The sequence below is a fragment of the Tenrec ecaudatus genome, chromosome 12 (assembly GCF_050624435.1).
Source record: "Tenrec ecaudatus isolate mTenEca1 chromosome 12, mTenEca1.hap1, whole genome shotgun sequence".
NCBI lineage: Eukaryota > Metazoa > Chordata > Mammalia > Afrosoricida > Tenrecidae > Tenrec > Tenrec ecaudatus.
In genome coordinates, this window is record NC_134541.1 from 28839890 (window position 1) to 28859009 (window position 19120).

Below are 19120 nucleotides of genomic sequence, written 5' to 3' on the forward strand. Positions count from 1 at the left end.
TTATTGAGGGCTCTTAGAATTCCCATTACAATCCATATATCAATTGTAGCAGGTACCTCTGTACATAGGTTGCTATCATTCTTTTCTAAACAATTACTTTATATCAAGCCCTTGGTATCAGTTCCGCTTTTTCTTCCCTCCCTCCCCTCACCCTTAGTATTGTGCCTGGGTTTGGATTTACGGCAGGTCCCATCCCATGGGCCTCTCACAGTGCCCCAGGCCAAAGCATACTGCAGCCCCGGACCACTGCGTGGCTTCCCCCGTGGGCTTCAGGCACTGAAGCAGGTCGCACAGTAAAAAAAAAAAAAGTATTATTTTTGTGTCTCACACCGACCACTGCCCTCCCTTCCGCTATGGTTTCCGTTGTTCTTCCTCCTGGAGGGGGTGGTGGTGGTAGTGGTGATGGTGGTGGTGTGTGTGTGTTATTGTATATGAATCATTATGATCAGTTCTCCTTCCTCCCCTTCCCAGCCCCTGCCCCGGCCTTCACCTTACCCATCTGGTACCGCTATTCCCATTTCTACTCCTGGGTTGCATGTATCATGAACTCTTCTCTCTCATCTACACCCGTGTACATGCTCCGGTCCCGTCTGAAGTGAGAGGCATCACTGAGGTCATGATAGTGGGGGCTGAGGAAGCCCTCAAGGAACCAGAGGAATATTGCATGTTTCTTTGGTTCTTTACTGCACCCTGGGTGACTCATCTTTCCTCTGTGACCCCTCTCTAGGGGGGATTTGCCATTGTCTACAGATGGGCTTTGGGTCTCTGCTCCGACGCCCCTCATTCTCAACCATATGATTTTGTTTGTTTGTTTATTTGTTAAGGGTCTTCTGATACCTGTTACCTAGTTCCGATGACACCTCATGATCACACAGGCTGGTGTGCTACTTCCATGTGGGCTCGTTTTTTCTCTGCTGGATGGCCACTTATTTCACTTCAATCCTTTAAGACTTGTCTTTTAATAGCTAGGCACCTGAGGGAGGGGGGGAACGGGGAGGGAGGGGAAAAAAAAGAGGACCTGATGCAAAGGGCTTAAGTGGAGAGCAAATGCTTTGAGAATGATTGGGGCGGGGAATGTATGGATGTGCTTTATACAATTGATGTATGTATATGTATGGATTGTGATAAGAGTTGTATGAGTCCCTAATAAAATGTAAAAAAAGAAAAGGGAAAGAAAAGAAAATGATTAGGGCAAAGAATGTACAGATGTGCTTTATACAATTGATGTATGTATATGTATGAACTGTGATAAGAGTTGTATGAGCCCCTAATAAAACGTTTAAAAAAAAAAGAACCACCAAAAAAAAAATAGCTAGGCACCACCTTTTTTTATGCACACATTTTGTCTTCAGCGATTGTACCAGTAGGGTGAGCATCTTAGATTGCCAATTCATTAGAACAACTAGTGTTCTTGAAGAAGGGTATGAACAGAGGCCCGAAGTCTGTCTACTACCTCAGCGTATTGCCAAATAAATATATTTATATAGGCCAATACTTTATGATGTCTTTTTCCAGGAACTAATCCCTCCTGATAATATTTCTAAGTATGTGAGAACAAGTCTCGCCATCACTTCTAAGAAGCACTCTGGAAGGACTTCCTCTAAAACACGTGTTTGTTCTTCTGGCAGCCCATGGTACTTTCAGTATTCTTTGCCAACACAACAATTCAAATAAACTTTTCATATTTCAAGAAGTCTCGTGTAGCAGATTTTCCAGTATGTTGTTTCAGCTCTTCACTGCTGCTCCCAAGAGCATTGCTTTTGGATCCAAGCAAAATGAACTCCTTGACAAAATCTTTTCTGTTTTTCATGATGTTGTCTATTGCCCCAGTTTTGAGATTTTTGGATTTTCTTTACATAAAGTTGCCATCCATACTGGAAGCTGTAGTCTTTGATATTCATCAGCAAGTGCTCCACTTCTTGGCAGGGGGGGGGGCGGGTTGGAGGGGGTAGCTTTCAGTCAACAAGGTCGTATCATCTGCATAGCTCAGGTTGGTAATAAATCTTCCTCCAATCCTGAGACCACATTATTCTTCATATCGTCCAGTTTCTCATATTCTTTACTTAGAGTAAGTATGATAAATGGATGCACGCTTGACTTGTCTGACGCACGCTTTACTTGTCTCTGAACCAATTTGAGCTAAGTGACGGAGCTTTCTACTTCCATAATGAGTTACCGTCTCGGAAACTCGCAGGGGCAGTTCCACCCTGTTCCCCAGGATCGCCAGGAGTCGGCATCGGCCCGAAGAGAGTGGGTAAAATAACAGGCACAACAACCTCCTACTGCAGGGCGGGCCGCACCTTTACTAGACAGCCCGCTCCAAAGTCCCCGGGGACACACCTCTTTCCCAGCCCAGGGAGGAACCGGGCACGCCACTAAGAAGACTGCCCTCTGATTGGACACATGTGGACGTGTGGTCCTAAACTTCTTGGGACAAGTAGGACAGTACGGTCTGTGATTGGTTACAGCCTCTCCGGTCTCTTCCAATCAGCATGGGAACGCGGGCGTCCCAGCCCCTTGCGAAGCTAACGTGCTCTGTGATTGGCTGGCCCTGGAAACGTCTTGGAGGCCGCAGCCAATCGGCGAGGCGGCGTGTCAGGCGGCCGGGCCGTGGTGAGCCGAGCGGCCGGGGCGGGGCTACCCGAGCCCCGGTGCAGTTGGTGTGCGCTGCGCTCGGGGCTGCAACCCCGCGAGCCGTCCGCGCCATGGCCGCCCCGCCGCAGCTGCAGGCGCTGCTCCTGGCTGTCAACGCACTGCTGCGCAAGCGCCGCTACCACACCGCGCTGGCCATGGTCAAGGGCTTCCGGAACGGAGTCGTGTGAGTGGGGCCGGCCGGGGGCAGAGGGGCAGGTGTGGAACAAGTCAGAAGCGCGGGTTCGAAGCTCGGCGCTGCTGGGCAGTGTGCCCGTGAGCAGCCCCGAGGTCTCTAGTTCTCGGCGCTCAGCAAGTACGCCATGACCTCTACCTTGGGGGACTGAGCCCCCTCCCACCTCTGAGCCAAGCCCCCTCCCACCTCTGAGCCAAGCCTCCCCCCCCCCCCCAGCCCATGTGCACCTCCTACTTCCTACTGCTTTTTCTCCCCTGCCCTTGCCCCACCGCGGCCCCCTGGACTCATCCGGTTTCTCACTCCAAGGCCAAGCTTCCCCTCCAGCGTGGGGCACTTCGGGGCGTAGGACTCAGCAAGGACAATGGATGTAAAATAGACCGCAAGTATTTGATGAGTTCGTTGAGCCCGGGAGAAGGTTTCAGACTGGAGACCCGGAGCTCTCTCCTAGAACCTTCTTTGTATTTGGATGCCTGGCTGGCGCTTGCCAGGAGCTCACTTCCTTCACACCCAGCAGCTAACACTGAGGATCTTCCAGGCGCTGGGGAGGCAGCAGAGAAAGGAACCGGCATCCTAGTGGCAGGATGGCATGGTGGGGAGGAGGTGGACATTGGGGCCAAAGTGCCTTGCTTTGAATCCTGGCGCCCACACCTCCCTGTGTGGTATTGCATAAATCACTTAGCTGCTCGGAGCCAGTATGTGGGAAATGCTTACGGAGCCCGGGGACCTGTGTAGCAGAAAGGCATTGCACTGGGGTGCGGCATACCTTCGTCAGGAATGGTTTTATGGTCAAGCCCACTGTGGTGGCTGTTGTGTTAGACACCATAGAACTATTGACTGCATTTACTGTGGTTTCTACATGCCTCTCTGCCTGGCTCACTCAATCACCCACTTAAGGCCTCTGGGCAAGTGTCACCTCTTGCTGAGTTTCACCTTGGCACTCCCCACCTCCTCCCTGGCTTTAAGTTTTCTTCAGTTCTTAATCATCTGGTCTGCAGTGCATCTCTCACTCAGCTGTGCTCCTCAGGGAGAGACACTGTGATCTCCCTGGCCCTTTGGTGTAGTCTCAAACTATGCATGAAAGAACAAGGGTGCAGGTAGATCTTGCCAATGTCCCCATTTTGCACATGAGAAGACTGAGACTGACAGAGGTACAATGCATTGCCTATCATCATATCACTAGGTCAGGGTTGGAGCCAGGATACAGACCTGGGTCTGCCTGACCCCAGGACTAGGCCTTTGGCATCTGTGGGCACCCAGTGTCATGTGGAGGCTGGTTCCTGCTGCATTTTGCAGGCCCTATCGGACACCCCTTGGTGTGAACAGAGTGGAAGAGGTAGATATCCTGGTTGACATCAGCGGACTCCTTTGCCAGGAAACCCTCAGGACAGAAACAAGAGTAAGCTCGAACCACAGGACTTTCCGGGCCCGTGAGCATTTCCAAAGGTTGATTCTGTACCCTTGCCTTCACTCCAAGTCTCCCTGTGCCCTCCAGGGGCCTTCCCAGCCAGGGCAGGTAAGGGGGCCTAGCAGATATGGGGAGTTGAGGGTGCCATCTAGCTTGTGTCTGGGGTGTAAGGAAGAGCCCTGGTCACCCCAGTCAGCTGGAGGAAGACAGGGCCCTGCTAGTTCAAGGAGAGAGATGTGGCTTCGCAGCAGGGCAGGCTGGGGACTGGCTGGCCTTGCCCCTCCAATAGGCAAGGAGAAGACGGGTTCCACCTGGCCTCTGCAGCAGGGACACTACCTTCAGCTCATTCACCGTCTTCAGGACTCTCATTTCATTCTTGAAAAATCAGATGAGGTGTTCACAAAAGGCACAGAAAGTCAGACAATAAAATCTTGCCCACCCCACCCTCTGTCGCTCAGTGCCCCTCCCCAGAAGCAGCCCCTCTGCCCAGTCACTGTGCCTGTACCTACAAACAAATCTAGTACTTCTAAAACAGACTAGTTACCTTAAAATTGTTGTAGGCTTCTGGAAGCCCTGCCCGCTTACATACTTGTTACCTTGCTGCTCATGCCACCAAGGCACCTTGTCCCTGTCACCTGATGGATTGCAGACTCCCCTCCGGGGTGCATGGCACTGCCTCTTGCTTTTTGCAGCTGCACGGCAGCCCACCAAATGGCAGAGGCCTTATGGGCCCCATAGTCCCTTGGTGACAGACACAGGCGTGCTGTTTTCAAGAACTTGTGACCATTCACAAATATTGTTCAAGTAGATACATTCTCAAAGAAGCTGCCAGAAATTAAAAAAATTTTGGACTACATAGGTCTTTGCTTTGCGTGAGTCAACTTACACAGCAAATCAGGCTCCCCTTTAAGATGTGGCCACACTCTCATCATCTCCAGTCTTTGTGTTCGGTGTTCCTGGATCTAGCCTCTGTCCTGCCTTGCCATCTCATCATTGCTTTGGGGTCAACATTGATTACTTGGGATCAGATCCTAGGGGCTTACGGGCACCCGTTGCAGCATGTTCCACAGAGCAGAGGGGCAGCGAATGGACACGGGCTGCAACAATGAACTCAGGCACAGAAGCACTTGTGAGGGTGGTGCTGGGCCGCTCAGTGTTGCCTTCTGTGGTGCGTAAAGTTCACTGTGGGTCGGAGCCGACTGGAAGGCACCTTACAACAAGAACATCACTCACAGGCCTCTTGATTTTCAGTTGCATGGAATCCCACCAAATGGCCCGCCCACTCTGGGTACTTTCTAGGCTCATCTATTAGTTGGCTGAAAGGCGACCTCTACCAGTAGCTTCAGTTCACATTCAAAGGGTCTCTTGGGGCGATAATCTTGGGGGTTCCTCTATTGGTCTAGCAGACCTGGCCTTTTGTATGGTTTCGGGTTTATTTATTTAACTTTTTGCAAGTCAAAGCAAACTCCTGGTGAGGGAAAGTAAAGCTTTGGGCAGTACATTCTCACCCACAGGAAGGGGCCATCCTGGATAGGCTTTAGATCCCTAGAAACCCAGGCCTGGGGTTGTGTGTAGGCGCCATGGAATTACTTTTGAATGTGTGGCCGAGTTGCACTGCCCCAGGGCTTCCTGTGTCATCCTCACAGGGCCAGATCTTCTGGGTGAGTGGGAACCACGTACACAACCTTCACACCACCCAGGCGCCTTGGGAGTTGGGTTATGAAACTCACCGCCATGGGGTCAAGGCTGACTCCCCTGTGAGTTTCTAAGACTTTCTACTGTTTACAGGAGTAGAAAGCTGTCTCCCACAGAGTTGGTGGTGGTTTCAGACTGCCAACCATGTGGATCGCAACCCAACGCTTACCTACCACACCACCAGGGCTCCTCTGGGTATTGGATTGGAGACCATAAAAAAGAGTAAGAAAGGAAGGGCTCTGAGATTGACTGAGGTAGGAGCTTAACTGCCAGAAACTGCTCTGTGAACGGAGAATCCTTGCTATTGGTACCCTGGTGGCGTAGTGGTTATGAGTTAGGCTGTGACCCAGAAAGTCAGCAGTTCGAAACCATCAGCCGCTCCGTGGGAAAAAGATGGCATTTTCTACTCCTATAAAGTGTTATAGTCTCAAAACTCCCCGGAGGCAGTTCTATCCTGGCCTATAGCCAGAGTCACCATGAGTTAGAATCAACTTAATGGCAGTGAAGGAGAGTTGGGATTTAATCTAGGATAGAGGTCAGACCAGCCTTCTGGGAGGAGCCACCTGAGACTGGAAGTACCAAGAAATGGCTTGATGAGGATGGGAGGAGCAGGACCCTGAGGCAGGGCAGAGCAAGGTGTGTCAGACTAGGTGAGCGAGGGCCAGTGGGGCTGTAGGGGCAGGATGGGAGCTGGAGTGAGGCCACCAGGGCTCTGGCGGCTGTAGGGAGGACAACAGCTTTTATTTCAGGATTTTGAGAAGATGGCATTTACTCAGGGAGTGTGACCTGGCATGTGTTTTTAAAATGCATGTTGGACCCAGTGGGAGAGGCAGGGTGAGTCCGGTGATGGACTGCACACAGCCAGGTGAGCAGGCACAAAACCCAGAGCCATGTGAACTGCCCTGCAGTTGATGATGATGGGTCAGAGACTAACTTTCTATGGGAGTTGAAAGCCCCTTCTTTCTCCCCTGAGCAGGAAGAGTGGAGACCTCTTCTGTGCATCCCTCCCTCGTTTTGAAATGACCGCCAGCTCTGAGCACTAACTTCCCCTTTCACAGTCGGCTCCAAAACCTCAAAGCCAAACTCACTGCCTCCAAGTCCATGCCGACTCCTAGTGGCCGTGTCGGCCAGGGTAGTAATGCTCCTGTGGGTTTCCAAGACGGAGCTCTTTTTTGTCAGTTTCATTGGCATTTCATCCACGTGTCATGCAAATTCAATAACCCATTCGTATCAAGGAGAGGTGTATGCTGATCACCACAGTCAGTTCTAGTGTATCCTGTTCTTCCTTGTACTCAAGCAGTTTTCTTTAAATTGTGGCAAGACTGTACAGAACAGAACATTCTCCGGTTCAGCGACTTCTGCATATGTAATTCAGTGCCATTGTTAGGCTCTTCATGTTGTGTCAGGGTTACTGATATCCTTCCTCCACGTTACTCTACCGCCATGAACATAAACTCAATGCCCGCTAAGCGACAACTCTTCCTCCGTCACCCACGGTAACCACTGGTCAGGTTTGTTTGTTTGTTTCTTTAGTAGTCTTCTTGAGGAAGTATTCACATGTTACATTTCCATCGTTAAATCGCTCCTAACACGCATTGTGTGTCCATCATCACAATCAGTTCTAATCTTCCCTCCTTCTGAAAGTGAAGCACTTTAAGGGACTAGAAAGTCTCCTCTTTCTCCCTCTGAGCAGCTGGTGGCTTTGAACTGCCCACTTTTCGGTCATCAGCCTAACAGGTCACTACGCCATGGGGAATCCTCACACTGGGGCTCAGGGAAGCTCAAGGACAAGCCTGAGGCCACTCTACCATGAAGTGTCGGAGCTAGGATTTGAACCCAGACCTAAGGCAAAAGCCAGCCTTTTTTCTCCCCTTAAGTGGTTAGGCCTTGGATTAGGGGGCAGGGCCGAGGGGCCGGAGAGAACTTGCGATCTGATGTCAATTGTCTTCTTCTCTTTCTGCAGCTATGGGACCAAAATCCGGGCCCCACACGCACTGGTCATGACCTTCCTCTTCCGGACTGGCAGGTACCTTGCCTCTGAGCCCCTTCAAAGTGGGAGAGATTGTGGTCAGTCCTCAGGGTCCAGATGGCTGCAGTGGCTTCCTAGCTGGGTCTAGCTTTTGCTCCCCAACTCTCTCTCTCTCTCTACCCCATCCCTCCACGCCCTCTAACATCCAACGCTGATCTCAAAAACTCCTACTGCCTTCCAGATAGTCCACTTGCAGACCAGGGCATCAGGGCCCACTGGCCTGTGCCACGTCTGCACACTGACTCCCTACATTCACCCCGGGCTGCACACAGGGCTCACTGCCCTTCCGCGCACACGCCACATCTGCTGTCACGCCACACTTGCTCCTGCAGTACCCTTCCTCTCCCACCCCCCTTGATTTCCTCCTGGCAATCCACAATCAACCTCTGAGGATCACTTCCTCTAGGAAGCTGCCCCTGGCCACCCGTCCTTCCCTCCCTCACCTCCGAGAGACTTCCTGTGACTGCCCAGAATTCTCCCCCCAGGCCACATCGCAGAAACTTCCTGGTGGTCTTAAGTCTCTAACCTTCCCTGGGGCTTGTAGGACCTGCGCCTGAGCCACCAATCGGCTAACTCCAATTAGCAAAACAGTCTGTTTTGCATTTCTGTATTATTGCTTGATTTTTGTTGACTCAGGAGCCCTGGCCCTGGTGGCCTAGTGCTGCTCAGTGGGCAGCCAGCCCCATGCTTGACAGCTGGAAGCCACCAGTAGAAGGACGAGGCTCTCTGCTTCTGTAGAGTGACCAGCTCAGAAACCCGCAGCGGCAGTTCTGCCCTCACCTGTAGGGTCGCTGTGAGTCGGCATGGACTCGATGTCCATGGGTTTGGGTTGGGATTCTTTGGCCCCGGGTTTAACAAAATAAAAATCAACTCATTCACTCAGCGACGATTTATTGAGCCGTTCGCTGTTCTGACTTCTGGGAGGCACAGTGGTGAACGGAACAGACAACAGCCCTCACCCTCGTGGGGCTTGGAGTCCCCGCCTGGCAGGGACCTGGAAGGGAACCCGTCAGTAGGAAAGTAGGTGGTATGTTAGGTGACACGGGCGACAAGGACCAGAGGGGTCGAGCGTGCTGGAGGGGGGGAGAGAGAAACGTTGTTGGGAAGACTTGACGGGCAGGGAGCAAACCAGGGCGCTGACTTTCAGTCTGAAGGAAACTGGCTTTGGAGGTTCCCAAGGGGTGAGGGGCGAGGGAGGACAGATGAAGCAGGACACTAGAGAGGGTTGACAGGCATTCACTGGGGCTAGCAGGGAGACAGGAACCCCGGGGAGCAATCAGAGGGGGAGGGTGGCAGGGTCAGCTATGGCGGGGCTGCTGTTGGAGCCGTGACAGCCTGAAATGCACACTTCTCCCCACCTAGTTCACAATTAAAAAATATATTTGAGAGAGAGCCTTGGAGGAGATAAGAAATTGGCTTTGTGGCTCCCCGGGACAGATAGCCCCAGGCTGAGAACAGCTGGTCAAGACCCTGAGGTAGGCTCATGGCTGGCAGAGAGGAGGGGCTGGCACAGAGGGATTGAGGGGAGGGAGGAAGGAGGGGGAGGCTGAAGGATCACCTAAGCCGGCCCTCTCCAGTTTGAGGTCATGGCGAAGAGCCTGGCTTTCCTTTAAGGGAAACAGGAAAGGGTTAGAAGGTTTGGAGTGGGGACGGGCCATTCTCAGTCTGTTTGAGGGTGAGTGCTTTGGGGCTTGGTGAACAATAGAAGTGGGGTTGGGGCACAAGGATAACAAACCCCCCAACCCACTGCCATCCGCTCAATTCCGACTCATAGAAAACTCACCAGGGTTTCCGAAGGCTGTGGATCTTTACAGGAGCAAACAGCCTCGTCTAGTGCCTGTAGAGCGGCTGATGGGTTTGAACTGCTGACCTTACCATTAGCAGGGCTACAGGAGGAGCTGATAATAATCCAGCTGAGCAGTATGCCCGTTGTGGCAGTGGAGGTGAGAAGAAGGGGTCATAGTCTGGAAGCATTTTGATGGTGGAAGGAATGGCAACATTTAAAAATGGGGCTATTTCACCATGGAAACTCAGCTTGCCGACCTCAGAACTGCCAGGGCTGGGCCTCTGTTACCTCAGGTGACACCTGTTACCTCAGGTGAGGACCCATCTGGCAGATCCCCGTGAGTTCCATCACTCTGACGTCCCCCAGCCCTCAGGGCACTGGAGTTTGCCCTCCATCCACAGGCTCATAGAGTACATCCTGTCCCCATTTCTACATTCTCCTCACTGCCCTCTGGGGAATTTTCAAAAGATAAAGTGAACCTCACCCCCCTCCCCGACTTAGAGCCTCACTCCTCTCGGGGTAAAGACAGCAGTCAGCAGGGACCCTGAGTCAAGCGCGCCCTGTGGTGCTCAGGGTGGCTCCTCTCTGTCCTCCCCCTGTGGCTGCCCCTCCTCAGGAGGTTTGTACTTCCTGCTCCCTCTGCTGGGATGCCCTCATTGACTCAGGTCCATTTTGGGTCCAGGTCCACGTCTGACCCTGGATTTGGGGGTGGTTTGTCTCGTGCAGTTACATCATGTCACAAGTCACTTACCCTGGTTGCCGTCACATAAAGGGCTCCACTAATCCTGCTGGATTGGTGACTGGAGTCGCTCCCACTTGCTGTTCCCACTGAGGCCCGACGCCAGCCAGCAGGTTGGCAGGCTGCAGCTTCCAGTGCCTCCACGGGAGACAAACCTGATGTGCTCCGGGAGAGCCCACAGCCCAGACTCCATACCAGGGCAGGTCTACCCTGTCATGTGGGCTCAGGGACTCCATGATGCCCAACATCCCACCTCCTGGAAGCTCGCCAGCCCGTAGGGGCAGCAGGTAGCCGTGGGTTTGTTTTTGGCATTGGTTTCCCAGACCTGGCTGTGTAGCCAGCCCTCCCTTCTTCAGGTGACGACTCAAAACACACTTGTTGAGCACAGACTGTGCGGGCACAGCCAGCGGTTCCACAGTGGGCTGCTAATTGCAAGGTCAGCAGTTCGAAACCACTCAGCATGCAAGGGGAAAAGATGGGGCTTTCTACTCCTGTGCAGAAATACAGTCTCAGAAACTCACCAGGGCGGCTCTACCCGTCCTCCAGGGTCGCTGCGAGTCAGCGTGGACTGGGGGGCAGGAACTTTTGCTTTTGCAGCTATGTGGTGGGCCCTATCGAGGGGAACATCCACTGGGGCCTAGGTAGAGGCGGAGGGAAGGGGAGCCGCTAGTTGTCGGCTGGTGGTAAGAGCCTTGAAGGAAATGCAGGCGGGCGTTCTGCAGGGTACCATGGTCAGGAAAGGCCCTGAGGAGGTAGCACTGAGCCAAGGCCTAATCAGGCGAGGAGGGAGGACGGGCAGGGCTGTGGAGGCCTGGGCTGAGAGCAAAGGTCCCTGAGCTCTAAGCCTGCAGGGAAGGAATGCCTTGGGAGGGCCGGTCCTGCATCACCCCTAATGGGAGCTCCCTGCCTGTGCAGCCTGCGAGACAAGCTGCGGGCCATCCTGCAGGCCACCTACACGCACTCCCGGAACCTGGCCTGCTTCGTGTTGACCTACAAGGGCCTGTGCGCCCTGCAGTCCCGTGCGCAGGGCAAGACCCACCAGATGCACTCTTTCCTGGCAGCCTTCTTCGGGGGCTTGCTGGTGTTTCATGAAAACAACAACATCAACAGCCAGGTAAAGGGCCCCCTGGGGGGAGGGCGCAAGGTGTGCGGCGGGTGGGGCTGTGGGCAGGGCAGGGAGGGGTGAAGCTCTGATGCTCTGGGATTCATCTGTCCCACGGGACCTGGGGGTGACCACTTCCCCCGTTGCCATCCCATCTGAAAACCGAGCAGCTTGTTTCAAGCTCCCAGTTGGCCAGACTAGCGTGCCCACCGCTCTCTGGGGCAAAGATATTTTTGTGAAACCACACTTCAGTGAGATGAGCGGAAACAAGATTTCACGACCCCCGAGTGAGGTTTCATGAGAAAAAACCTAACCGCCCTCAAAGAATTGTCCCTCGCTCTGTGACCTGGCCTCCCGTGCCCCCACCCTTTGCTTTTTTTCCTTTTTGATGAAACTAAATACAAGGGTATGTTTTGTTTTATTTTTGTTTACATTTAATGAAAGGTCAGCAGTCACCTTGGTCTCCCTCAGTTTTCTCAGAGTAAAGGACACTGCGGACTAAACCCCTCCTGTGGCCCCGGTGGGACTTCTGGGGGTGGAAGACGCCCTGTGACGCCCCTCCCGATGCTCGCGCCCCCTGTCGGGGTCTGGTGATCACTGCTCCCTGGGTGGTGTGGAACGGCAGAAATTCGGGCGGACATCGAATCAGTCTGCCTGTCTGCGCTTTTCTACCAGTGTGCTCCGTCTTTGCTTGTGTCCCCATGGAGGAGTCTCTGGGGCCACTTCCTGTCCGTCAGGAGCCTTGGTGGCGGATTGGCTTACAGTAGCACTGGCTGCCAAGCGCGTGGTCAGCAGCTGGACTAGGCAGCCCCTCAGGAGGAAGATGAGGTTCCCCGTGCCTGTATCGTTACAGCCTTGGAAACCCACGGGGGCAGCCCCACCCTGTCCTGGGGGGTGGCTGTGCTTCAGAATGGAGTTAGTTTGGTTTTTTTTTCCTGCCAGTCCCTCATTCTTCTTTGCCTGATGTGGTGGTGAAAATGTACATCACACAACACACACCTACTCAGCAGTTTCTACATGTACAATTCATTGTCACTGATTACATCTGTCAAGTTGTGCTGCATTCTGCCTTTCCACTTCCAAATCCTCCCATGACCCTGGACATGACCACAGAACACCCGAAGCAAAAACTCCCCCTTGTCTTCTCCCTGCCACCCTCAGTAACCACAAATCGTCTTTGGCTTCTGTTAAAAAAACCCCAACTCTGCCATTGAGCCCATTCTGACTCACAGTGACCCTACAGGATGGGGTGGAACTGCTCCTGGCAGTGTCCGAGACTGCAGCTCTTTGTGGGAGTAGAAAGTTTTGTCTTTCTCCCCCCGGAATGCTGGTAGTTTTGAACTGCTGACCTTGTGGTTAACAGCCCAACATGTAACCACTATGCCACCAGCGTTCCTATGGATGTGCTTGTTTTCTTATCAGTGTGATCATACACTGTTTGTCTTTGGCAGCTGACTTATTTTGCCCCCCAGGATAATTTTAAGGTCCGACCACATTGTGCAATGCTGAGGATGTCCAGTCTCTTTGGGGCCAAGTACACTGTCTGCATTTTCACCACATTCTTTCCTGGGGCCAAGTACACTGTCTGCATATTCACCACATTCTCTCCTGGGGGCCAAGTACACTGTCTACATATTTACCACATTCTGTTGATCCATCCAGCAGGTGGTGGCATTTCAGCAGCTCACTCTCACCCAGTCTTTAAAATGTGTTTGCATGGATTTTTAGAACTATTGCTTATTGCAGTAAAATATGTACGAAGCCTTGTGTGGTACAAGTGATTAAGAACTCAATTATTAGCCCAAAGCATAGCAGTTCGAATCCACCCAGACACTCCTTAGGCACCAAGCCTGGCCATCTGCTTCTGAAAGGCAAAAGGGACAAAGAAAACCAAAGTCACTGCCACTGAGTCGATGCTGACTCCCATCAGCCCAGTGGACAGGCTGAGATTGGAGTCTTTCAGGGAGCAGAAAGCCCCGTCGTTTCTGGAAGCTCAGAGCCTTGCATACCCAATGGAGCGGGTTTGCTCCGCACACGAGGGGTCCCGGGGTCCCTAGTTGCAGTCGGCAACAATATATACATAGAACAAAACGTTTGCTATTTTAGCCTGTTGTTTTGTATTTAGGAAGCAGGACTTGCTTTCTTCCCAGTTTAGGAAGCTTGAAGCCCAACTTCAGGCCACTGGCTCTAAGGGAAGGCTTTTTATTTCTGTTTTTGTTTTTCTGGATCATGGGACCCATTCTTTTTTTTTTCCTTCATAAACTCATATTTTATAAGAAAGAGTTTTACATAAAGGGTAATTGTACATTAAGCATCCCAATCCAGTCCAAGCCCATAAATACAACATTAGCCCATATGTCTGACATCGATCTACAAAGTCCTCCTCCATCTCACAAAACACGCAATGACGCCGCCTGCAGGAGGAAAGCTGAATCATTGAGCGTGTCAGCATCTCAGCACTGACGGGTCTCCACACGGCTGCTCCAGCACCCAGGGCTGCCGTGGGGTAGGTCCATGTGACTTCTCCTGGGGGATATCTCACAGGAAGTGAGCCTTGCCAGCTGAGGCAGAGAACTAGCTAAGGCAGCCACAACTGGTCCGACCATCAGAAAGCAAGAGACCAGACAGGTGAGTCTCGCCAAGCCATTACTCCCCCCCCTTCAATTAATCCCACGTGTGTTCATCGGGCAGGTTGGCACAATAAACCTTAACTATCACATCAGTGTAAAGAAAACTAAATTCCTCAGAACTGGTAACATGATGAATAGCGAAAAGACTGAAGTTGTCAGAGATTTCATGTTGCTTAGCTCCACCATCAGTGTTGAAGGAAGCAGCCGCCATGAAATCGAACAATGGACTGCATTGTGAACATTTGCTGCGCAGACCTCTTTAAAGTGTTAGTAAGGAAGGATGTCGCTCTGAGGACCAAGGTGAGCCTAACTCAAGCTGTGGTGTTTTCAGCCATCTCATGCAAGTGTGAAAGCTGAACACTGAAGAAGAAGCAGTGCACTTGAGTTACGGTGTTAGCAAAAATGAGGCAGTTCCTCAGTGAGATCGATTGATACAGTGGCCGCAAGGACCCGTCCTTAAGGAAACAGTGACATCAACAACATTCACCATTTCCAAATGGCTCTCCTACTGCTGTACAGAAACTCAGACGCCTTGCTGGCCCAGTGGGTTAAGTGTTGGGTTGCTAACTTGTCAGGTGGAAGATTCAAGCCCCCAGCCTCTTGGTAGGAGAAAGATCAAACTGTCTGCTCCTGTCGAGAGCCTTGCAGCTTTGGAAGCCCTGCTAAGCAGTTCTGTTCCGTTCTGTGGGGTCACTATGAGTTGGAAACGAGTTCCTCATCTGTTTTAATATTCACAGACCCCTTTGCTGTGCTCCTGGGCAGCCTTGTCTGCACCAGGCCGCTGTGGGTGGGCACGCAGGGCTTTCACGCTTTTGCAGGGCCGCTCGGAAGTCCTAGACACAGTTATTTTGCAGTTCCAGAAAGTTACCCTTTTTTTTGTTTTTCACCATTTTATTATTTTTTAAATCATTTTATTAGGGGCTCATACAACTCATCACAATCCATACACACATCAGTTGTGTAAAGCACATTTGTACATTCATTGCCCTCATCATTCTCAAAACATTTGCTCTACACCTAAGCGGCTGGCATCAGCTCCTCATTTTTACCCCTCCCTGCCCACTCCCCCCCGAAAATTACCCTTTTTGTCAGAAATTTCACCCTTCTATGAAGTTTCACGGTCCAGCAACTCCTGGCCACACCCAGCCTGCCTCCTCTGATCCCTGGCTACTCATCCTGGCTGACCTGACCTCTGTTTCAAAATGCTGTCATTCCAAAAACGTTCCAGAAATCGAATCGTGTGGCCCTTTTCCCGCCAGCATAATTTCCTGCAGATCCGCCCAAAGTTGTCCGTTTCCCTGGGGTGCAATGGCCCTGGAGGACACTTGCTGGGCTGAGCGATAGCTGCAAGGAGCCACAGTGGCTTAGTGGTTACACATTGGGTTGCTGACTGCAAGGTCAGCAGTTCAAAACCACCAGTTGCTCCATGGGAGAAAGCTGAGGCTGTCTGCTCCTGTAAAGATTTAGTCTTGGAAACCCACAGGGGCAGTTTTACTGTGTCCTGTAGGGTCACCAGCAGTCAGAATCGACTTGATGGCAGTGGGTTTGGTTTTATTGATTCAGGGTACAAGTCCTTCGTAGGATGCAGTTAGCAGATATCCCCCCACCCCCAGGTCTGTAGCTTCTCTTTATTCTCTTCAGCTGCGCTTCCACAGAGCAAAAGTCTTACATCTGGATGAGCTCGCACCGGTCAACTGTTTCCGCTTATGGATGATATTTTGGGTGTTAAGCTACCTTTGGTGTTAAGCCATGTAAATAGGTTCCCTTTTTTAATTGATGAGAAAAGAAGGCCGTAGAATCTATGTAAATAATAATATGGCAACATGCCCACGATATATCACTCCAAATCATCTTGCACACCAGCTTTGCAAAGCATTGAGGGTGCAGTGCGCGAGCGAGGGGAGGGGGCTTCCCAGAAACTGCCCACCAGTAACCTCCGTCATTCCCTCCCTGTAGCTCAACATGTACCTGCTATCACGCGTCCTGTTTGCCCTGGGCCGCCTGGGTGTGGAGAAGGGCTATATCCCCGAGCTTGGGTTCGACTCCTTCCCGCTGCTCACCGGGCTTGTGTGGGGGCTGGTGTTGTGGCTCTTCGAGTACCACCGGCACACGCTGCAGCCCTCCCTGCAGTCCTCCATGACCTACCTGTACGAAGACAGCAACGTGTGGCACGACATCTCGGACTTCCTCATCTACAACAAGAGCCAACCTTCGGAGTGATGCGGCCCAGGTGCTCTGGGAGGAGGAGCGTTCCATGTCTGGCGGCATCATCGAATCCTCCCAGGGGATCTTGCCCTCTCAGGGTCACTGCCCGCAGCAGCAGCACATCTTTCCCCGGTTGACACTTGCCCATCGAGGTCCTGTCCAGCTGTGGACCAAGTTCCAGCTCCAGCTGGGGAGCCTTAGACTTGGTTCCAGCTGAACTTTTGACTGCTGCGGACGTCAGCGCCTCTCCTTGCTAGTGGCAGCGGGTTGCAGGTCCTTTTTGGGAAATGGTCAAGTTTCTTCCCTCAGGCACCATCTATTGGAGACGGTATTGAGTCGCTCTGTCCACAGAAGCACCATCTGAGCCGTCTGTGCACTTGGCGTTTTCTAGTAGTCACTGTTAAAAAAAAGTGAAAAGAAGCAGGTGCAATCATTTTGAGAATATTTTTTTTAAACCTCTACTGCTAAAATACGATCGCTCCAACGTGTAATTAATGTAGAACTTGCAGAGCTGCGTCCGCCTTCAGGCACATGAAGATCAGGTGATCCGGTGTCTGTCCTTGTTTCCGAGTGCTTGAGCCCCTCTCCGTTTGGACTGGCCACATTCCAAGGGCTCAGCAGCCACCGGACTGGACAGCACAGAGAGAATGCTTCTGCCCAGGCAGAAAGTTTCAGTGGCAGGGAAGCGCTAGAGCTGGGGGTTAGGGATGTGAGTCCCTACTCCACATGGGGGGGCGGGCCTTCAGCTCTCAGAGCTTCTGTTTCCTGTAAGAGGATGGTAACCCTGTGTTGGACGCCAACACTGCACCTGTGACCACCCACCAGGAGTGAGGGAGCGCCTGCCTTCCTGTTGGGTGCTTTGCACTTTTCATTTCTACTCCACACAATGATCCTGCCGGTGTGTGTTTTGATCCCGGTTTTACAGATGTGGAAACTGAGGCTCGGAGGAGGGGAGGTCACGTGCTTAAGGTCATGTAGCTGTTAACATCGTCAAGGGAGGAAGTGACCCATATCTTTTTCCAAATCCTGTGATTTTTTTTTAAGTGCCTTACTTAAATTTGGAAACCTTAAGCTGTGCTATGCAGATATTGGCTGGTACAGGATCTGGGCCAGGAGTGTGGGTGTGGATGGGGGGTTTGGGGAGGGCTGTAGGGGTCTGGCAAGTGGCATCAGTGAACATATTGTGGGAATGAAGTAATGGGGGGGTGGGGACCTGGTAAACTGGGTCTGTTCTGATACGGCCACCTCTGGACAAATCAAGTGGGTCCCTAGCACAATTGGTCCAGGAGTGGCCCTCGGTCTAGTAGGGCTGCATCCATCCTTGTACTTGACCCGACAGCAGAGATGTACTCACGAATCCCTGGGAATCTTATTAAAATGCAGATTCTGAGCCCATAACTCTGGGGTGGGGCTGGGAGTCTGCACTTGTATCAGGGTCCCAGCGATTGCTGCTGCTGCTGCTGCTCCAGGGACCTTGCTCTGTTGACAGTGATGTGGCCCAAGTAGCTTTATCCCCCGTGACAGAGGAGGTGATGGAGTTAACAGAGTTATGAACGTGGATTGTAGAGAACTGCTCTTCTCAAATAAAAAAAGATTTTAAATTAAATTAAAATATAAAACCAGTGTCCTTGGCCACAACATGGTGCCGCAGGCTCAGCGCAGGTGTTTTGGCGGTCCTTTAATTCAGCCACTGGAAGCTGAACAAGATCTTGAGGGGACAAACCCCAAACTCAAGGTCACCAAGTCGGGGCCACCTTGTAGTGACCCTGTAAGACCAGGCAGAGCTGCCCCTGTAATTCTTTATGGGAATAGAAAACCTTATCTTCCATAGAGTGGCTGGCAGTCTTGAACCGTTGACCTTGCCATAACAGCCCAACTTGTAACCATTATACCACCAGGACTCTGCCCTTGAAGTGAGATGGGTTGGTTATTACAGCATCGCTGTGAATACCCTCCCTGCTGTACTGCGTGAGAGCATTTCTACATAGCCATTTGCCCCACTGATCCACCTGCATCTCTTGGCCTGTGGGCTCTCTCTTGCACTTGTGACATTGGGGGTGGGGTGGGGGTAGGAAGCATGCTAGGACATTGACATCCTGGTAGCAGCTTTGCACCGGTGACTGACAGGACGGAGAAGAAATCTCCCCAAGTCCTGCCCCTCACCTCTTTGGTGGGGGAACTAGGCAGTACACTTTCTACACTGCTCCCAGGACAAGTGAGCACCAGGGGCCCAAGGTGGTCTCTTGCTTGATAACGCACCCTGCCTTGTCTCATCACTTCCTCATGACCCACCCAGGGCTTCCTGGTTCTGCTGCCCAGATAAACTACCTGCACTCCATCCTTATCTTTGGGTCTGCGGTGGGGGGGGGGGGTGCAGCTCACCTGAAGCGGCCTATGGTTGGGAGGCAGCCAACTGGTGGCTTGGGACATAGGTTTGTTGCCAGATAGCCTAAGCTAAAACCCTGGTCCTGTTGTTTTCTTGGTCATGTGATGTAACCATCCTGTGCCACAAGATCTGTGGGGTGGTCTTGGGGATTCGATGACACTGTGCCTTTAAGTGAGCACCCCAGACATTCGCTGTTCTTTCAGACCTGCCGCTGTCGATGCGGTGGAGCCCGTTCTGACCCTGTGTACAGCTGAAGGGGGCACCGCCGGGTCCTGTTGCCATCCTCACACGCCTCCTGGTTCTGTCGGATCCCGTT

General features: G+C 52.2%; 1 protein-coding gene and 1 non-coding gene across 3 annotated transcripts; both read left to right on the forward strand.

Annotated features, from left to right (window-relative positions):
* Window positions 1–163: 163 nt before the first annotated feature.
* Window positions 164–296, forward strand: LOC142423644 (small nucleolar RNA SNORA42/SNORA80 family). The gene has a single exon (XR_012779251.1). It is a non-coding gene; the product is annotated as a small nucleolar RNA SNORA42/SNORA80 family (small nucleolar RNA).
* Window positions 297–2621: 2325 nt separating this feature from the next.
* On the forward strand, window positions 2622–16841 carry PXMP4 (peroxisomal membrane protein 4). 2 transcript variants are annotated; one of them, XM_075563769.1, is made up of 4 exons: window positions 2622–2818; window positions 7891–7953; window positions 11397–11595; window positions 16170–16841. In XM_075563769.1, the coding sequence occupies exons 1-4, from the start codon at window positions 2706–2708 to the stop codon at window positions 16431–16433; spliced, it is 639 nt and encodes a 212-aa protein (XP_075419884.1). In that variant the 5' UTR covers window positions 2622–2705; the 3' UTR covers window positions 16434–16841. The 2 variants fall into 2 exon arrangements, with proteins under 2 accessions (XP_075419884.1, XP_075419885.1); XM_075563770.1 differs by lacking the exon at window positions 11397–11595.
* Window positions 16842–19120: the final 2279 nt, after the last annotated feature.

Coding starts and splice junctions, on each gene's coding strand:
- PXMP4 (XM_075563769.1), top strand. CDS start 2,706: ATGGCCGCCCCGCCGCAGCTGCAGGCGCTGCTCCTGGCTGTCAACGCA. Junction 2,819..7,890: donor GGCTTCCGGAACGGAGTCGT/GTGAGTGGGGCC, acceptor CTCTTTCTGCAG/CTATGGGACCAAAATCCGGG. Junction 7,954..11,396: donor TTCCTCTTCCGGACTGGCAG/GTACCTTGCCTC, acceptor CTGCCTGTGCAG/CCTGCGAGACAAGCTGCGGG.